Source organism: Plodia interpunctella, chromosome 3 (assembly GCF_027563975.2).
Source record: "Plodia interpunctella isolate USDA-ARS_2022_Savannah chromosome 3, ilPloInte3.2, whole genome shotgun sequence".
Classification (NCBI taxonomy): domain Eukaryota; kingdom Metazoa; phylum Arthropoda; class Insecta; order Lepidoptera; family Pyralidae; genus Plodia; species Plodia interpunctella.
In genome coordinates, this window is record NC_071296.1 from 2,235,899 (window position 1) to 2,257,572 (window position 21,674).

Genomic DNA, 21,674 nt, shown 5'->3' on the forward strand with positions numbered 1-21,674 from the left:
TTATTGTAACAAAATTATGTTGTAATTCTCTACATACATAATACTAACTATCAATAAAATGAGTCTTAACTATCAATATCATAGTGATTGAATACAAATTCATATAAGTATATATATTATTCATACATTATATATTTTACTTATATAATTATACAATATTTCAATATAACATTACTGAGCTGTTTAAATTGGCTCATTGAATGTTTATTTATTAGTAGAAATACAAATAGAATAAATAGGAACCAGCTGATCTAAAATGAGGAACATGAAAGCGGACCCTGCGCTTCGACACTACAGCTGATCTACAACTTTGCTCAATAAACAAATCAATAATGTTTTACTCTGATCCCAGTCCGGTGGAGGGAGGGCTCTGGCACTCTGCTCTGTGTCATGAGTCACTCGCAGGGAGGTTTTCGTTTACTATTCTTATTATCTCTTGCACTTCTTCCTCAGTTAGTCGTTCCTCACTCTCTTGGACAATCTGAAAGTACATCAATATTTTTTTTTAATCTGTTTTGTCCCAATTCTGGCCATCATGTATAGCTGCCCCGGGGCTTCGCTCTCGTGGGAATTTCGGGACAAAACGTACCCCATGTATTCATAACAATCGGTCTAGTAGATTCTGTGTGAAAGAGTAACAAACATGTGTATGTTTGTTACTCTTTCACACAGAATCTACTATAAATGCGAAAATTTGTGAGGATGTGTGTACATCCTCACAAATTTTCGCATTTATAATATTAGTAGGATTTGTATAGGTTTATAAAATAATATTTTTGGTATTTAAGTTGTTTTTGATATTGACATGTGACCTATATTTACCAGTCAAAAAATTTCTTAAATAGTGTTGTCTGTAACACATAGCTTGGTTCTGGAGTCTACTTAGGGACTTCCAGACTGCCCAAGGGACATCACCGAGGAAGCTTCCATTTCATTGGAAGAAACTTTTACTGTAACAAGCAATTTTGAGTATAGGAATAATGTTTACCAGTTGTATTTCCAATTCAGTTCTTGGCGGAGTATTCACCATCATCAGCTTCTCAGTTTTCGTGAGTTTAAACTTCTTCATAGCCTCGAGGAACTTCTGTATGGCTTGTGCACTTTGATATTTACATTCTGTGTCTTGTAGATAATGAACAGTCTACAAAATATATATTAAAATAAATTACTCATGCTCTTATGGCGACATCTACCACGCCACATGCACAACGGCGCAGATGTAAAAAGCCGACCAAATGCAACAAATAACAAGCCACACAAGTGATCCAGGACACTACGGACAGATGGCACGACGGTTGACTCACTATAGACAGCTAACCAGCCTAGACCATGCAGACAGTGCATTTTCGATTGGAAACATATATACAACCTCCGACATGACACCGTCGGAGCCGTGCGGTTCCCCAGGCGCAACACCTAGCCTGGCGGGAAGATCTTCCCTTTGTGGCGGTCGAGCATAATCACCTAGCTCCCGCTACACTCTCATTACCCAAAGGTTGACTGGAGAGAAGCCAGCCATATGTATACATACATAGCTGTATTTTTTTGTACTGTTGTTGTTTTTAAGATGTATTGTATTGTATATGCATAATTTTAAAACTGTATTGTCCAAAAAATCTAATTGATGATGATGATTGATGTTTCTTTCTAAGAATAATAAATATGTGCCAAGAGTAATCAGGAACATGTTCACATGCATTCTCTCTCTAGAGAACAACCTGACCTAAGAGAAATTGGTTACCTGTATAGAACTGAACACCTTTAAATTTTTATATTATGTTAAAATTATTATAGAATACTCACTTCATATGTAACAGTAGCTAAGGAGCCTTCTCTCTTATGCTTTTTTTGGGTTGTGTCTTTCAACTGTTGCAATATTTGCATCACTTCATAGTTGCACAGAAAAGCTGCATTTATTTTTATCCTGAGAGAGAATTACAAAATATACAGTAATGACTACAGTAACCAAAATTACTAATTTATTGAGACAAAAGTATTTTCACAAATGTTAGGGTTTTATTTACAAAGGCAAAATCATCGAAAAACTAGCGTAAAAACTATACTTACGTCTCCATTTAAAATGTGATTATTTTTCTTTACAATAAATTCAACCTTGGTTGGCCTACCATATATTGAATTATTAAATGGTACATACAATACACCCTGGAATACTAAAAAAACAAAAAAATACATATACATAGGTTATATCTTGGGGATAATACTTGATTTGATTGCACCCTATTACAACTGCAATCTGCAAGCAATGCAATGAAACCAAATTGCAAGTACCTACCTAGGTATTGCAAACATTGCAACTTGGTCGGATTGTATTGTTTATTCTACTGACAATGACAACTGACTGACATTGAAAATTATTGTACTCTACCATAGATAACATTTTTCTACTTAAGGCGTTAGGGCGCTATTCCACCTACTAGATGACCACCATGAAACTTCTAAGAAGTTAGAACTCCCACAATCTGTTTCGTAAAGCCGGGCGCATACATACTGATTCCTGGTTAGGAATTCTGGTAATTAAGCATTCAGTATGCTTGACTAGATACGTGCGCGTATGCACGAATCGTTGAGCAAAAAAAATCCAATATTGAAGGTCACTTGAAAGAAAGACTAATATTAGAAAAAAACTTACAACTAACTATGAGTCACTAACACTTCGAGTCGTGTAATGAAAAATACTGGCATATTCAATTCATATATACGTCAAAATGAATAAATGAATAAATGATTTTTCTAGATTGACAAGGAAAATATCAAAAAATGCGTTAAAATTCTAGTATTGTATTATTTTTTGGCATAATTTAAAAAAATATATCAAAATGTTTAAAGTAGTTAAACTTCTCACCAGTTATACCCCATCATGTAAGATAATACAATCAAGATCGTTAATGAAACACAACATCAATCATATTATAAGTAAGAAAATCATCGATAGGTATTTAAGACTTCCATGGCCATGCAATAAAGTTTTAGCTACATATTTTTGGATCGATGGATCCGGGATCAATATGAGATGTAAAGACAGGATCCTGAATTGTGTACCTTATTCTGCAGAAGTAGCTCCAGGATGGGCTTTTGATGGTAGTTCAACTGGCCAAGCAACTACTGATAAGTCAGACACCAGATTACAAGCAGCTGCTGTTTATAGGGACCCTTTTCGAATGGAGCCCCACGTAATAGTTTTGGCTGAGGTTTACTTAGGAGATGGCGATACCCCGGCACCTACTAATCACCGAAAAAAATGTTACGACTTGTGTGAAGCGTGGGCAGAAGAAGAACCTTGGTTTGGACTCGAACAAGAGTATACTATGTTAGACGTGGATGGTTGGGGCCTTGGGTGGCCCAAAGGCGGGGGTTTTCCTGCAGTCAAGTATCAATATTCTTACTGTGGAGTTGGAGCTAAGTACATAGCAGGGCGAGAAGTGTCTGAAGCCCATGCACGGGCTTGTTTGTACGCCGGCCTTGATTTTGAAGGCACAAATGCGGAAGTGATGTATGCTTGCTGGGAGTGGCAAATTGGAACTACCGTAGGCATTAAAGCTCCAGACGATTTATGGGCGTCACGATTCATTATGAGTCGAGTAGCTGAAGAATATGGTGTTGACATTACCTATCATCCAAAACCGATGGGAGCTTTGCACCCTGGTGTAGGCATGCATCATAATTTCAGTACAAAACGAATGCGTTCGGATGGAGGTTATCAATTCATTGAAGAATGCATTAAAAAATTGGAACAAAATCATATGAAACATATGAAAGTTTACGGTAACGATGAGGCAACTAATCGAATGAGACTATCTGGAAGGTTTGAGACTGCTCCATTTGAAAAGTTTTCATGGGGAGTAGCCAGTAGGGCGGCTTCAGTCAGAGTACAAAGAAGTGTAAAACAGAAGGGTAAAGGATTCTTTGAAGACAGGCGGCCTGCTGGTGATTGTGATCCATATTTAGTATGTGGACTTTTGATGGAAACTTGCCTTGGCTCTGGACCAAGTGGCGGTGGCGGAAAAGGGAACCCTTGTAAAAAGTAATCTATGGATGCCAGTAGTTTGTTTTAAGTTGAGTTTGTTTATTTTGGTTTGTTTTAATAACCATATTTTATGTACACATTTTTTCTTATTAAATTACCATGTGTAATTGAGTTTTATTTTTCTTGAATGAGTCTGTTTCGTATTCGACCTTATAAGCTCTGCTATCCCGCACGCTAGGGCCGCCATCACATTTGTCTTAACAAACTTCCCAAGCCTGACATTAGGCTTTTCCGTCCGGAAAAGAAAGGAATATGTGCGGCGGTGTGAACATTTTGTATGAAAGAAGAGCAATCAGATTTCCGGATTTGGATTCCTCATTAGAATTTGGGTTCGGTAACAAAGGAAAAAAAGTCGGTAACTGAACGCAGAAGGGGCTAGGCAGAGCCATGATCACCATAGCAGGCTATTCTACTAAGTCCGGGGGCTGTCGGATGAAAATTACAAATATATATATATATATATATATATATATATATATATATATAGATGGATGGCACTCCCACCAGTGTCTGCGGCATTCCGCGAAGCGCAAAAACTTTTAATGTTCATGACCCCATTTCTACGTCCAAGCTTTTCGTTGTTACGTTCATGGGTACTATTGGCTTTGTAGATCTGAATGATTCAATGATTCAGATCTACAAAGCCAACAGGTACTTACTAAATCCATGATTACGTTATATTTTATTTTTGTTTAAACCCAACGCGACCAATTTTTCGTCACCCAGTTAAAATTAGAATTTATTATTGATTTTATTATATATCAGCATAATCGATCGATTTAATTTTACTTAAATACCTTGGCTCTAGAGCGGTGAAAAATATAAACCATAGAGCATAAAAAAAGCTTCATCGAGCTTGCGCCATTTTTATTCTTTTCTCTATTCCTTTCGTCATATGGCGTGCAGTGAGATTCGCGTTCGTCGGCCATATTAAATGAAATCAATAAAACAAGACAAAATGTCGCCTTACTAAAGTGTGTGAAAAAATCCACTAACATCCAGTTTCTGTGTGATTAAATCATCAAGAGGATCACAATGGAGAATTCCTACGGTGTGGGGGTTGATAACAGATACGCTCTTTTTTTGGACGATGAGTCCGATCCTCTTGATGCGTTAAAAGCGCGAGAGCAGGCGAAAGAGCTTAAAAAGAAGACCAAAGATGCCGAAAAGGAGAACAAAGGCAAGCCTGAAGTAAAGCCCAAGGCTGGCGTAACCACTGCCAGGAAAGGAATCAAAGAAACTCAGAATGTGAAATCACAGGAAAATAAGAGCGGCGAACAACAAAAGGGCAAGGGTCCTGTTCGCACTAACGAGCGAAACGCAGAGCGACCACCTCCGCGCCGTCGTGAGGACCGGCCGCAAAACGGAGCCGTCGAGAACAAGGAAGGCGCGCCGAGACCTCCAAGGCGTGAGTTCAGCGACCGCAGGCCTAATTATGAGCGGCGCAACTTCAGTGATAATCCTGATGGAGCTGAACGGCGAGGACCTCGACCGCCTCGTGAACCTCGGGACGGACAGCGCGGGCCGCGTCCGGGATACGACAATCGAGGGAAACGCGAGTTCGACAGGAGGTCTGGCTCCGATAAGACTGGTGTGAAACCGGTGGACAAGCGCGACGGTGGCGGCTCTCACAACTGGGGAACACTGAAAGATGACATCGACGAGTTGAACAAAACTGGCTCTGAGGGGGAGGTGGTCGAGGAGAAGGTTGGTGACGCGGCCGGCGCTGGAGACGGTCAGCAACAGCCGGAGGCCGAACGCGCCGTCCCAGCTGAGGAGGAACCGCGGGAGCTTACGCTGGACGAGTACAAGGCGCTGCGAAACGCTCAGCGCACTGCTCCTCAGTACAACCTGCGCAAGGCTGGGGAAGGTGAGGACCTCAGTCAGTGGAAGAATTTGGTAATGCTCGAAAAAAAGAAAGAGGGTGGTGATGATGACGACTCCGATGAGGAGTATGACATTGCCGACTTCCCTCAGCGTGTTGGACGTCAGAAGCGTGTGCTCGGGATCGAGTTCACGTTCAATGATACAGCCCGCCGTGGAGGCACAGGTACGCGTGGTCGCGGTCGCGGGCGCGGAGGCAGAGGCGGCAGAGCGGGCCCACCGCGCGAGGAGTTGCCTGTCGAGGAGCGCCCACTTCCCCGTCAGCAGGTCGCACCTCCTAAGGTGGATGACAACAAGGATTTCCCCTCTCTTGGATAAACTCAGTGAGCGATTGCTCATCTCCCTTTCGAAAGTATGATAGAAATACAAATTAAATATTGTATGTACCGTTATTTTTGAAGTAAATATACAAAATATTTACACAAGTGTGTATTATATTACATTGATTTTTGTCAGTTTTAATGTTGGTATCATCATTAGCAAATCAACATTCGGTTTGCTTTCAGTTATTCTTGTGATATGGGGTTTGCTGTCCTTATGTCATGTAGGATTTTGCCTGAGGGGGAGGATATATTTTTAAGTTTTTATTCTGATATACAGCTACGATAATGCATACAAATTGACAGTAGCTATTATGGTATTGTAATCACATCAGCTTATGATTAACTCTAGTAAGGTTTTAAACTTACAGACTGTGACAAACTTTAATGAACTAACTCCGTCACAACTTAGTGTAGAACATTGTGAAAGATAACACTTGTTGCATTTTATATCATGAGTTTGTGTTGACAAATACAAACTTTGGAAACTGTAAATAGTTATATATGTTTAAAAGATAAGGTCTTAACAAGGTTGATTTTTGTTGTTACACAAACTTCTGAAAAATAAACATTTTGTATGTGTGATTTACTCGTCATTATTTTCTAAACAATTCATATCCTAATTAGAACTTCCTAAAATTTCATGGGTGATTCCTCCCCCTAATAGCGCTGTAACTTATTTGGCTGGACTGAATGCAATAAATGTTGATAAGGAAGTTTGGTCAAGGTTGAGTGAACATGGGGGGCACATGTGATTGATTTTGTCTCGAAAAACCAGCTATTTAAATAAAACAAGTATGTATTTGTAAGTAATAATGTATATTGACACATTTTATCACTCGCACAAAACAAAAATTTACACAATAATAAGGTTATTAAATATTCAACATAATAGAACTATATTAATTACAAAAAAATAAAGTAACTTATGTAACACATGAGTTATGAGTAGCAATAAATAATGTATTTACATTTTGAAAATTAAATATTCCATCTGCAAGTGCATCAGCATATGAGTAAGGTATAACTTTCGAGTAAGTTATTAAATTGTTTATTGATTACATAACATCGATTACAGTTAATAATGGACAAAGCACCCCAGACAACTTAGTGTGGTGTGATATCTATTTACAGACTCGTAAACTGTGAATGTAAAATTAGAATCACAATAAGTTAGTGATAGAACTGTGTAAGAGGTTCTTTTCTAGTACTTAGAATAACATATGGAAGATAATACTGGTGGTAACTAAACCAGAATCATGTTCCAGATATACTGGTCGCAATTATAGAATAAATTAGAGATAGCAGCTTGGTAGCAGGTGAGCGTTAAACTTTGCTATATTGTTGAAAGATTGTTTAGCATTTCCAGCAATAACGAGTAGCCAATAATACTGTTTTTAATTGGAAATATTTTCATATCGTTTTTGATTAAATAAATAAACATCCAAGTCTTTATTTCATTAACTTTTAGTTATTTTTTAATCATGGGTTCTAACAGCGAGATTATATATATATACCTTATCTAGAGTTGTCAAAAGGTTAAATTACGTAAATAAGTGACATAAAGCATACTATCTAATAAACTTGGGATTCGAATCCCTTTCACAGCCACGATATACTTCATTACAATAAAAGCGTTAAAAAGTACAAACCTCATACATAGGAAGTGGCTAATAAAGTATATGGTAAATGTTTATAGATTAACGAGGCACATCTACATACACTTAGACTTGGTTTTCCTAACTATAGAACTACAGTTATCTTTGTTTGTTTCCCGCCTACACTATCAATTCAATTGACTATTATTTACATTGACAACAGAATTAATCACGATTATTTACATTGGCCAATGCATTTCAAATACGCATTAATAGAACAATGACCTTAAAGATAATTGTTATCGGAATTGGAACTTTCACGGTTAAACAATACTAGACGCCCAGCCGCAAGCTATCCACTATAAGGCGGGTTTTCTAAATGTTTTAATACTATTTTGTCCGCTCTTGCTGTGGCAAATACTCGTTCTAATGTTAGAACAATGCGCCATTATGCGACCCTGCGCGTGTGGACTCGAAATAATAAAATAAATAGCTGTCAGCGACCTCTTTATCGGCCAGCGAAGCGGTCTATCCTTCGACTACGATAAAAGCAGATACAAATCAGTATTGCAACATCGCTCACTTAAAAACGAATTCATCAACTTTCGTCCGGTAACCGTACAAAACAAACGAATTGATTCTCATCGCGAACAAAATTATCAAATCGACATAACCTATAAGATTTGATTGGTCGATTCACTCGATGCCGAACGTGTTGGTCTCCTCGACGGCGAGTAGGAGTTTCTCGTGGAGGAGCTGCGGCGTGGGGTAGGGAGGCAGGTCGAGGCGGTTGAAGCAGGTGTGCGCGCGCGGCAGCGACTCCACGCGGCCCCAGCGCTCGATGCAGAAGCGGCGCGGGCCGGTGGAGCCGCGCAGCGCCGCGAAGCCCTCGTACGGGATCGAGGACGTGCCCGTCACGAACTGCACCAGCCGCAGCCGCTGCTCGTTCGTGAACCTGCAAACACATTGTGACGTCACTTCCCAATAGTTCTACTTCAATATGTGCTGTCGACATCAGATCAAATTAAGTAAATTCGAGGTATAAAAATGTAACAAAGGTAACTTGACATGTGTTCGACTGTACACAAACTATACAGCATGAGTTAACTAAGAATATTTGTTTTGCTCAGTGTCGATTTCCTTGTACAAAGTAATGCAATTTATAATAGTATAAATAAATTGCAATATACTACTACTACTCTATTACATTGTTTTCAAGCTGAATTTACTATAAAAGTGTGAATTAGCTTGTAAACTATTAATCACGCGTCTGTTTGCTAATTTATGATGCTAATTACCGGAAACATATCAAGTTAGACATTCGTATTTCCGTTGATATTATGAAAGACGCAGTTAACCAGCTAGTCTATGAAGTTTTAGTAATGTTCAGCTTCTTATGAGAAACGTACAGTTCGTTTTTTATTAAGTTTTATTATGTCTAATTGATAAAAATTGACGATGGCGCTAGTGAGCAGAGAGCGCTCTCCAAGTCGCAGTGTTGAGTAAAATTTTTAATACATTACATTTTTAAAAGTTAATTAACCTACAAAAAATAATAAAACATACATCAAAGGAATATAGTGTAAGAAATTAAAAACAATAACTGGCACGAAAGAAAATTGCGACAATAATAAAAGAAAGTATGGCACCCCATAAACATAATATAAAAGACAATGAGCGAACAAATCGAAATAAAACGGTGTTGCTGTGTGTATTTATTTATTAGCTCCTATTTGATAGTTCAGTTATGTAAACAATCGTGCATCGTCAGTAATTTCAACGATATACTGAACCGTGCCAAATTATTTTCTTAATAGGTATAACACGCGTGTATTATCACTGTATGTAAAGATTTCAATAATTTTCAAACGGACCTGTCGATGGCCTGCCAGAACCACAGGATGACGGGATGCAGGTCGTGGTATCCGCCGCGATACTCCGTGTGCGCGCGCCAGTCGCGCACGTCCAGCTCCGGCGCGCCCGCGATCACCAGCTCCAGCTCACGCGCGTCGAACGCCGCCACCAGCCGCGGGTCCACCACCTGCCGCCGCCAATATCTATGATGTTTGCTTGTTGCAAACGTTGTGTGCAATCATTTTATGCCTTCCTTCTTTCAAAAATCTCAATACGGAAACTTAATCTATATTTAAATTTGTGTATAGTCGATTATATTAACAATGTTAGATAGAAACATTACAGCTTTCTGCTTTATAATAAAGATTATTATGAATACTTGTATTTTATTATGTACTTTCGCAATACATTATATAGTTTCGATGCAACGTGTTTATCTCTAAAAATATCTATAACAAAAAGTAGGTCATATGTATGCTATTTTTAGTCTAAACATTAATAACTAAATAAAGTAGAAAGATTCCAAAAATCATCATTTTAACTATAAAGATAAATAAATTACTATAGGGACACTATTTAAAAATGTGAAAATATGTACATAAAGAATTTGACACGCAAAGTAAACCCTGTATTTTAACCTAACATTCGGCGTGCGCAACATGAAAATGGCGTGCAAAAAGCACGTGGTTAACCATTATCTGTGGGTTTGAACAATGATAAACACATAGATAATGACTCACATTGCATGGGAGACTATCGCCCACTCGCGTACTGAGTTTTGGCTGTCACAACATCTGCGTCCTTAAAAATATGGCGGCATTATTTTGGTGTTTTGAGGACAGTGGCGCCTTTGACGGTGGTTCCGTGAACTAATGTTTTATTTTAGGAAGTAACTCGTTGCTCTAACTATGCTCGTTCTGTCCTCCTTTTAAAAGGATGATGGTATATAAGAAAATAATGAAACCAGGTAAAAATCGAATATTTTTACATTTTCGGGATAAAACTCCTATGAGCTATTCCAAATAATATTCTACTTGTTCACCAAATGTCACTGAAATTCGTCCAGTAAAATTTGTGTAATTAAGTAAAAATTTTATTACTCACTCACATTAATATTAGAAGGATTATTTTGAGAATCATAAGTTTTTACCTATTTCGTATGTAAGATTGCTAGCCGCCTATTATACATATTTTTGGTTGTTCTATTAATTAAATTATGTTTTGTATCTTGTTTTTGACGATACGTGGATGATTTATTTTAATATATTTCATATAACCACAGTACTCCCTAAGGTTTAGTTATATATTTTTGTTAACTCGCGTGTGTCACCCCATGTGTTCCAGCATCCATGGGCTTCAGAAATCGTTTCATAAGATTCTAGACTAGACTATGTGTCAACAAACCTAACCTGTCAAATGTCAGCGAACCTAACCTACCAAAGACAATTTTTCTCAATGTCTTCCTACGAATTTTGCATGCGGACACAATTGTAGAAAATATCTGGATTGCTGACGCTGATGTTCATGTTACCACCACACTTATCGGTACACATATATCTAAGTTTAGAACATTAGCACGTAAAATAGTTGGTCAGTGTGTATATGTGTGTGTGTGAGTGTGAGTGTGATAGTGACCTCGTGGAAGCCGCGCACGAGCCACTCGGTCTGGTCGGCGACGCCGCGCTCGACGCGCCAGCGCACGACGCGCTCGAGGTACTCCTTCTTGTTGCGGCCCGTCACCGCCAGCGCGCGCCCGCCCGGCTTCAGCTCCCGCTCCAGCACGCGTCCGTCCGCCAGCCGCTCCGACACCGCGAACGTCAGCTCCAGCGACGACACGCAGCGAGAACTCTGCAACCCAGTGCAAGTTACACGCATACGTCGATCGCCTACTTGACTAGGCATTAAAAAAGAACGGATAGCATTCCGGCAGTGCCGGCATAAGTGAAAACTTGAATATTAACGTTGTGCATTTGTGACGTCTTAAGAATTTTCGATCAGGGCCACGTGTTCTGACGCGAGCCCATCACAAAAAGTGCACAACGCCGCTAAAGAAGTTTTCACTTCAATAATTACAATTATTTGAATAACCAAACACAATCATTAAATGTCATTATTTCAGTTTTATTAATTACGAGGTTTACTATTTTTTCGGTCTCGGTTAAAAATATATTTAGAAACTCCTAAATCTGTGACGTCACAATACTAAATCTATTAGGACAAATCACACCGATTGAGCTAGCCCCAAAGTAAGTTCGAGACTTGTGTTACGGGATACTAACTCAACGATACTATATTTTATAACAAATACATATATAGATAAACATCCAAGACCCGGGCCAATCAGAAAAAGATCATTTTCCATCATGACCCGACCGGGGATCGAACCCGGGACCTCTCGGTTCAGAGGCAAGCACTTTACCACTTCGCCACCGAGGTCGTCAGAATATTCATTATTTATTTAGAATACTCATTATTATTATCATAAAAGCTCCGTAACATTTTGTTTTTTTTACATTAGAAAATCAGTTTGCAATGCGTCAACATATTCCAATTCAAAATATTCCAAGCAAACGTAGTAATTTTCTGTATGACGCTTGAATGAATTACATACCTTAAAGCTACTACGCTAATTCTAGAATAAACAAATTACAGAACAGAGAGTTTAACAAAGAAAATTCCACCTTTAAGCCAAAAATTGTAAACAACCTAACAAACCCGCAACAACAAAGTAACTCGCAATACGAACTTCAATCTTCCGGAAGGTGGTAAAAACTTCTAACTTACAAAAAGGTACAGTCAATTGCACATCAACCTACCCAAATTCATTTAAAACTAGCCGCTATTACCGCACCACAGAGGTTCATACAGAGTAACTTTATATGTTGTTGACTTTCCTAACATCTGTCAATGCAAAGTCCTAGTGTGGTGACCACAAATCAGCTACAAATCACCTGTATTTACACAAAATATATTTTTCAGTAATAGCAATTATAGTTTATGTTACAACGTGTCATATGTAGGACTAATATTGTTTTTATGGCAATAAATTTATTCTTATTATAAAGATTTCTCACCTGTAACCACCTAAGGGAAGCCGCAAACTGCGCGTCCAAAGCATCGACGTCTTCGAGTGCGGGCGGCAGGCGCAGCAGCGCGCGGTACAGCGCTCGCGTGAACCACGCCTCTAGCAGGTAACCGTGCACCAGCGCCAGGCCCAGCACCCGACCGGAGAATCGGAACCTAGGTGACACAGATTGTGGAATAAATAAAACAATATTTAACAACACATAACTATAGATCCATCTTCTTACCACGTGTTTTTGCTAACTGAAGTCAGATTTTTTATTAAAATCATCTAAAGGCATTGAAATACTAAATCTTTATAAAAATGGTGCCAAAATGTTCCATTTAAGCTATATGAATTCTTACCAACGGCGGCGATAGGTCAGTACGAATAGGGATCATTTGGGTTAAATAAACACTATATTTTGTTGACCGGTAAACCAATCATCGTCACTATAGCCATTTTAATGTCCCGATTTTATTATAAAAATAACAATTAATGTACAAATGGCAGCTCAATGTAAACAACCGAGTAACGTTCGCCGCGCGTCACTTACCGCGTATCGTGTTACTTTGTTTTTTGGCGGGAGATTCAAAAGAACACGCACAAAAAGCTGTTTTTTTCTATTTTCGTGTGTGCAATGTTTGGTAACCCTACACCAGTCATACGAACCCGTTCTGTAAGGGACCGAGCGCCGTGACGCTAAATATAGACATATTTATATGAGTACTAGCTTTTGTCTGCGGCTTCGCCCGTGTGAGTTTCCCACGGGGACACTATTTATAGAGCCTATCCTATGTCCTTTACCGTATTTCCTACTATGAATGCGCAATTTCCAGGAGATTGGTCGAGTAGATAAAACTTAAAAAGGTCACAAACAAATTCACTCTCGTATTTGTAATGTTAGTTGGCTTGGCTTCTAAATTTTGTGACAAACATGGTTGAAACAATATGTGAGGAACCATATGTCATGCATTAGATACATCATGCGGTGTCGTATGTTGACGGTGGTAAAAAATCTTACGCTGCTAACATTTTAAAATACTAGTAAGGCGAATTTATATATGTTTGTTACCTCTTAAAGCTCAATATGAGCCATTTCTTTATGTTTTATTTATTAATACTTAGTTATGTTTTTTCAGAAAAATACTAAACAATTTAAGAAATAAACGCCAACCTGTACACACATTGTCGGCAAAACTAAACAGATAGCACTCTCGCATCGTTTTAATTTCTGAATAAATATTATTATGCTACTAAGTATTAATTACATTTTTTACAGCAATTAACGTAGGTCCAAACAGTATTGCCATCGAGGTCCACAATGAATGTACAATTACACAAATTATTGTTTATAAACTTCACGAATGTTTAACCAACAAATAATTACATCAATACCTGTTACACTATTCTAAGTCAACTTTTAAGAACAAGTCGGACACTTAATACGCTTGTGCATATAGGTACTATTATTTTTTAATCTAAGTATGAAAATTCTTAGCAAATGACGTCAACAATCTAGTTAAAGTATTTAGCAAATCAATTGCATAAAACACATAGTACTGCGTCAACGTAACAATACCGTAATGACAACTATTATTGACAATAAACTGTAATTTACATGTTACCATAATGTTATAAGTGGACTGCAGGAAGCGAATCTACAATATTTCACTGTAGAAGTAACATGTAATTTACAAAGAACACGTCACACAACAAGTAATATGTCTTATTAGATGTTGTAAATCTTTGTTTATCGTCTATAAAAACAACTAGAGTTGTCACATTGTAAATGTGTTTTTATGTGTAGCCAATACATATAATTAAAATAAATAAATATGGAAAAATCATACAGATTGAGTTATCCTGAGAGCCTTGAGCTAAATCAACGATACTATATTTTATAACATACATATATAGATCAACGTGCAAGTCGCAAATAAATTAGTAAATTACCTATATAATTTTCCATCTTGATCTAACCGGGTATCGAACCCGGGATCTCCAATACAACAGTTCGCCATAATGACCAATATGCCATGGAGGTCGTCAATTTACCGAGCTAAGAAAAATGTGAAACTGCCATTACTCAGTAGAACTTGACCTATCCGCAAAGCAGTTGCTATACAAAACTAAACCATGCGGGCTGTTAGAGACAGGTATGATAGAGACAGGATTGTTTCGTACAGAAAGTATGCTGAAACGGTCTATTTTAGCTTTAGCTTTTTACAACACTACAAACAAGAAGCAGAAAAAATCTATCTGGAGCCTTACTCTGAAGTTACCGCTATCTTTTGCATATACTTGCTACATTGAACCTCAAAATGTTCTTCATTAGTCACATGCAAAGTCGGAGACATTTGCTATACTCACCATTCATGATGATTATCCACGAAGGCGGACATCGGGGAGACATGGACCGTGTAAGTATCATTTGCTGAATACTCGAACAGTCCGTAATAAGGGTTGAACAGCTCCCTGGACAACAGGAAGAAGAACTCCCGGCTGGGGCCGCCGTAGTCGAGTCCTTCTTCGCCGTCCCAGAGTACGCAGAGTTTCCCTTTCTGTAATTCTTTCTTCCCACAGGACATGATGCGACGGAACGCGTCTTCTAGGAGATGCTCGCGGCGAATGTGCAGTCTGCAATCAGGTAAGAATTAGGTTAATAAATATAATGTCGAACTCAATGATATTCCACCAGGCACTAAGCTCATATCGTGGATTGGATGGACGCAAACGCAGAAACGGGCATACACACTCAAAATTAATTTGGTCATTTCAAGAGATTTGTGTAAAAAGGGAAAGGTAGGTTTTGCTCAGAAAAAAAGCTAAATATTATGACATTGCAGCAATCCACACGTATGGTGTCATTTTAAATAGTTCCGATATATTCCTCCTCATCATCAATTGCGCTCTCGTCTTCTTTCAAAACTACTCATATTCACATTATGTATTAACTTCCCTGCTTCCATGTCCCTTGCTTTCGTTCTCATAGAAGTTTCGCCTTGAAATCTGGTAGTATGTTTTGCGACCTGCGATGCCGACGAATAGAACAAGGCCGTTAGAAACGAGAAGTATTCTCACAAACCAGATGATTTTTTTAGGCAAACAGGCACATGTCACCACAGCCTATGGACGTCTGCAACACCAGGGGTGTCACACACCTTAACCACGCGCTTTTTGTGCCGACTTTCTGGCTTAGGGTCTTACTTTAATTTCCCAGGTCCCTGTCCATAGCCCTTGCTCTCGAGTTTCCTGTAGAAGGCGCGCAGCTTGGCTTCGAAATCCCTTCGTTGAGGCGCGGGCGCGTGCGTGCTCCGCGCGGCGGCCGGCGACGCGGCGGGCGAGGCGCCGAGGCTGGGGGCCGAGCACCCGCCCGCCGGCACGTAACTCATGATCTCCTGCTCGAACAGGCTGTGGAGATAAGAGACATCCTTATAGACAATCACCTACTCAAGAAACTATAGGTTTCCAGGAAGTATTGTCTAAAAATCTTGGATTCAATTTCTTATAATTAAATCTATTGTAGATTGTTGACATTGAGCGACAATCGATTTGACATTGCACTAACGTATAATTTTTGTAACAATGCAGTTGCATGTTTTGGTAAGTTAGTAAACTGTAATGAGGCTGTAATATTTTGGTAAATTAGTAAATCCTAACTTTTAGACACAATTTCAAGATCAACAGATAACATTATATGGCATAGAAAGTCGTGCGAAAAATATACTAATTCGCGAATTCACAACAAAGTCAGATGCGACGATTGTTTTAATTAAACTAGTCACTTCGTGTGAAAGTACGCATCGGTATTTAGTAGAGCGTGCGTCATTAAAATTTATAATAATAGTGTTCCACTCAAGATCAAAATCAGTGAGAAGCTCCTAATTGCCGCCGCCATTAATCCTGTACATGATGTTAAAGACGTTAATGTGGGCTCTGGCACACGACCCGAACATTTCTGCATAACAAACAATTAGAACCGACTATTAGTTGGCGAGTGTTATGTAAGCCACTTTCCCATTTCCAGTAAAACGGCCGGCCAAAGCCGCGAGGTGCAATGAACCGAAGATTATCAAAAAAGAGGAGCGCAAGGCCGGGCAGCATTAGACAGAGACAAAACGCGGGCTCTAGCTAGTAATACCCGTAATCGATTTAGGCGAGCGTCGAGATTTAAGGCTGCCCCGCCCCGCGCGTGATCGAGATTCGGTAATTAGTATAATAATTTCATTTGGACCAGTGAATTATACGTGAGGGCAGCGCGCGCCGCTCGCTCGGATAAATCTCCATCTCGTAATGTACGCCCGGAATCCAGCGTTTAAACGTATAATTTTATCCATTGTTATCCAGGTGTGATCGTGTCGTCGATCGCAGACATAACAATACGCGTAATTTTCGGGCCAATGTGTTGTTTAAACAATGGGTTCGCAGAAACGTGCGCGTGCGGCCACGCTCGCCACCCAAATATAAGGGATCCCTTATAAAGACAAGCCTTCGAACTAAACCTGTGAGACGCGACCCTAATAGCAATCACAGTGATAATTGTGTATGAGGTACTTATGAGAATTGATTCGAAGCTATTTGAATGACAGCGGCGGGAGAGGAAATGAGCTGGGAGGTTGCGCGTGCGCAGCCGTTCGCCGCTGCGCAGTGGGAATGACCTAAAATTATGGCAGTATTCACATTCGACCAGATTGCGTATCTCTGATGAAGTCAGCAGAAAATATAATATCTTTATTTGTTTTCTTTATAGAGAACAAAAAATTACCTATATAATATTGATTACATTTGAAAAATCAAATTAGATTTAAATGTGAAAATGTAACTATTGATCGCGCAGATCTAACGTTCCGTATTCAAAAAAATCCCAAAAAGTCGGGCGACTGTTTGGGAAGAAACTGGGCAAATATTGGGCGTAAACCCTTCTCTGTGCGCAGCTGACGAAACTCACAAACCACATGCAGGCACACCGACAAATACCCTAAGACCCGAGAAAAGAGATACCCCAAATTAATAAAGCAAAAACCTCCCCTATCGAACCATAATCAATAAAAATCACAAGAGTATTATTGACATTCACTTAATAGATCACACAGACATAATTATAAGATCTATCATTAGATCATATTAAGAATAACAGTAAATATCTACTCTCAGAATTGTTAAATTCCATCAAAGCCCAAAGTTTCCAACAGTATTGTAATAGCACCTTCCTCATAGTCATTATATAGGCATCCGACACATCCCACACATATATCATTGGAGGGCCAGCAATCCCCGAAACTTAATGACTACAGAAGGTATTCGCCGTCGGCGTACGACGCTGCGGCCGTCGGTCACGTACCTACCTGAGGGCGAGCGCCCCGCACAGGTGTGCGAGGAGTGGCAGCCTGCCTCGGGCCACGAGGACCCCTGATCTGATAACGATATGACGTCTTGATCCTCCTCATTCATACACGCCAGGGCAAATCCAAGATGACGTGGCAAGAGTTACTATCAATGTTTGTTTTTCAATTGAACTTATGGTGCTAAAGATAAATTGAGTCTTAGTTATACTGTGAGCTTTCAACACAGCTAATACGTTGCTGGTGGATTACGAATACATATTAATGTTTTCGATGATTGAAATTCTATAATTTCATCGAAACTTGAAAGATGATGACGGTAGATAAAATTTCGGAAACGTGTTGTCTCGTAAACGACTAGCACGAGAGCCAGCCGATGCCTAATCACCAGTAATGAGCTAGGAGCCCCGGGCCCCGCCAGCCTCCGCAGGTGGACGTAGAAAGCCGGTAATATGCCCAGCCCTCCAGCACGTGTTGCCTGTAATTACGTAAGCCATTCTCAACGACCATCATCGTCTCAAGGATCCGATACAAATCAACAGTTAGTTTAAAGAATATCTCGCTTTAGATGTAGATAGTCGTGCTCCAGCCAGAAGCGATGTTTATGACGAAACTCTTGAACGACAAACAGAAATCAATACGATAAAATAATACGCAGGACAACGCCGGGGCACAATTTCGGAGGACTTGAAAAAGTATCAAATTACTTCCGAGAAAAAACTCTAATATTGACACGTAGACCCGAATGCAACGGATCCAATTGTTCCAAGTACAATAGAAGGTTTTAAATTTTAAAATAAACTATCAAATGATTTATTTCCAGAAGGCAAAAGTAAATGAGTGAGCCGGCATTGACGCGGCCTCATTGGAAATAGCAGCAGATACGTGTCTTATATCGTAACAAATTACTTCCTATGATGAATGTTCTCCGGAATATTAACAATGAAACGAAAACATTGTTTATGTTGCTTACCATAATAAACAATTTCAAAAGCAGTGGGCGTGGTCCCGTGGTTTGTTTATGTTGTTTGACTAACCGAGGTGAAATAGATGCTGGACACTAAGCCTCCGGTGCGTTTCCAGATACGAGCATTTAAATCACGGGCACTACACAATACTTTAAAAATTTGTATTGTAATTATTAAGCGATTTTGTAAACAGCCGCCTTTTGAATATTGTTAATAGCCCTATTTTTATGTGGAGATGAGCTCTTTAACCACTAATTTGTAAACGAGTCTCCAAGGTTGTAGTACAATTACATCTCGTTCTGTAAATCCGTCTGTTAAAGTTTAAAGCCAGTTTTTAGTATTTCCTCATGACAGCTTCATGGTAGGCGAACCTACAAATTAATAGCTCGCTTCCTGTGACTGTTTCAGCATCGCATGATCTATGATCATTATGATCTAGACTTATTAATATACGACCAAAATCATTTGTTATAATCGCTCACATTGTATTTTAGTTCTGGGTTCGTAATGTACTGTTTTTAAATCTATCAAGACTCGAAAAAGGCATCGCAAAAAGTAATCGTAGCGGGCCTTTTATAACAGATGATCCTTTTTTTTCGATCATAAATTGAGTTTCTGAGAAATTTATAAATTGAAAAATCTCTGGGATAATGTGTTATAATAGTAGGGCTATGTAACGAAATTAAATTTGCGTTAAATTGAGTTGTTTCATAAAGTTTATCGGACGAAAGAAAAATAAATACTAACATTTGTTTACGTCTTTAACCCTGTTCTCTCTACATTACTTCAGATGAGAGTGAATTAAAATTAAGAAATGCTAACAGATCAATTTACACATTATGTGATTCGTCGTCACATGTTTAGCATACCAACTGTAATGTCATTTTCTTCAAAATAATCTATTTCAAGATCACAATCTATAAACAAATGCATACTGCAAACGACTTCAGCAATCAAACATGACAATCGACCCTTGAAGACTCCAACTGAGGGTCAAAAAAATTAGCATTCACATAAAAATGCTGCAAGTTAGAGGGCTGGTGCAAACGGTCAATTAGGATATTACGAAGGACTTCCGCCACTTCCATAGTTACAGTCCAACAAACAAACACATTTATATGTAGGTAATGCAATACATTTGCACAACACATGGTCCGTTCGAAGTTACAAACTCGTTTAAGGCCGGTAATTGTAGTTGTATTTTATATTACGGTTATAAGATGTGATTATTTTATTAAAAACATTTTATACACATCCTATGATAGATAAATCATCCTAAATCGTTTCTATGAAGTTATCAGTATTGTATTCATACGCATGCACTCCACTAGGTTTGAAGGCGATGCTGTCAGTTATTTTAGCTTAGAGGTACTATTATCGATGACTATCATCATGGTATAGAGAATATTATTCAAAACATATCTCATTAAAAGAAACTTACAGTCAAATTCATATTAGATGATGGCAAAATGATTCTATAAAGAAACGGTACTTACTTTAAAATTACACAAACACAGTCGTTTAAATTGAAAGTCCTCTGGTATTGTGTGAGTGTTTGTCCTTAATGTCTCTTCAATTAATTCGCTTTATATCGTTGTGGACAGGAAGCGTGCACAATGCGCTGACAATAGGGCGCATGCTGACCCCATGGAAAGTACCGCTTAATCAAGTGGGTTTTGTTCCACCATTAAAGAGTTGTGTATTCAGCGCTATAAAAATATGCAAATGCAAAAATTTGCGTTGTTGGTTTTTGACATTGTAAATGTTGATTTGAATGAACTTTATTCAATTTCTCAAATTGTCAACCAAGACAATTTGTTTAGAAGTTCGCAATAAATCGTGTACAACGGTTCGCGATCGGTTGACAATTTGAGTAGCTGACAAAAAGAGATTGATACGTCACGTGAGGGTCTTTATAATAGGAGCGAGCAAACGACCTATTTTACTGCTATATTTTGCTAAAAAAAATCAATAGAATCAGTTGAAGGACTAGACCTTATAAAATATATCTCGCTTAAAAAATAAGAATCATAATAGTATAAGTAATCAATCCACAGGAGGATGGTTCGCAGAGCGTTGCGACCGCTGCGGTCGCGCTGTCATTACAATTTTATGAAATTTTAACAAAGACAAGAATGAGTTTTACTATATGACTTTACATCAATTACTCTGCACTGTAGTAAAGTCAATTTTAAGAATGATTGATTTTGGAAATGATTCCTTCCTCAAGAAAATTTACGGATTGTAATAAACGCGCAGCCGCAGCGGTCGAATCTCTCTGCGAACCAACCAGGAGGATCAAGTCAAGTATCATATTTGTTTAATTGAAGTATGATAAAAATAACTTCAATTGTAAAACAGAGTTAAACCTATAATTTACGTGAAAGCAATTTGTTTTCACGTGGGCTAATGTCACCCTGCCGTATCACAACACCCACTATACTCCCATTCACGTGATAAGGTCAAAGCATAAATAGATTTCAAACTTTCAATATTTATGGATGAGCTCGGGCTGAATGTTTTTTTAAACCCCGAAAGAACGAGGGGAGTTATCAGTTGTGTTGTTGTCTGTCCGTGGCATCGTAGCAGCCGAACG

General features: G+C 38.7%; 4 protein-coding genes across 9 annotated transcripts in view; 2 read left to right on the forward strand and 2 right to left on the reverse strand.

Moving 5' to 3' along the window:
• Positions 1-61: 61 nt before the first annotated feature.
• On the reverse strand, positions 62-2,269 carry LOC128683603 (DNA-directed RNA polymerase III subunit RPC9-like). Its single transcript, XM_053769391.2, has 4 exons — positions 2,068-2,269; positions 1,804-1,924; positions 989-1,141; positions 62-481 (listed from the first exon to the last, which is right to left on the reverse strand). Exons 1-4 carry the CDS (start codon positions 2,073-2,075, stop codon positions 389-391), a joined length of 375 nt encoding a protein of 124 aa, XP_053625366.1. The 5' UTR covers positions 2,076-2,269; the 3' UTR covers positions 62-388.
• A 467-nt stretch (positions 2,270-2,736) lies between these two features.
• Positions 2,737-4,156, forward strand: LOC128683794 (glutamine synthetase 1, mitochondrial-like). The gene has a single exon (XM_053769751.1). The coding sequence runs from the start codon at positions 2,838-2,840 to the stop codon at positions 4,044-4,046; it is 1,209 nt and encodes a 402-aa protein (XP_053625726.1). The 5' UTR covers positions 2,737-2,837; the 3' UTR covers positions 4,047-4,156.
• Positions 4,157-4,908: 752 nt separating this feature from the next.
• On the forward strand, positions 4,909-6,834 carry LOC128683955 (SERPINE1 mRNA-binding protein 1-like). The gene has a single exon (XM_053770077.1). The coding sequence runs from the start codon at positions 5,081-5,083 to the stop codon at positions 6,245-6,247; it is 1,167 nt and encodes a 388-aa protein (XP_053626052.1). The 5' UTR covers positions 4,909-5,080; the 3' UTR covers positions 6,248-6,834.
• A 215-nt stretch (positions 6,835-7,049) lies between these two features.
• Hecw (Hecw ubiquitin protein ligase) overlaps positions 7,050-21,674 on the reverse strand; it is an 85,089-nt gene continuing 70,464 nt past the window's right edge. For all 6 annotated transcript variants that reach the window (XM_053770072.1, XM_053770073.2, XM_053770070.2 and 3 more), the window contains 6 exons: positions 15,976-16,179; positions 15,139-15,405; positions 12,776-12,941; positions 11,337-11,549; positions 9,722-9,888; positions 7,050-8,802 (listed from right to left, as the gene is read on the reverse strand). In XM_053770072.1, coding sequence (XP_053626047.1) covers positions 8,544-8,802; positions 9,722-9,888; positions 11,337-11,549; positions 12,776-12,941; positions 15,139-15,405; positions 15,976-16,179 — 1,276 coding nt within the window. In that variant the 3' untranslated portion in view covers positions 7,050-8,543. The remainder of the gene's footprint in view (positions 8,803-9,721; positions 9,889-11,336; positions 11,550-12,775; positions 12,942-15,138; positions 15,406-15,975; positions 16,180-21,674) is intronic.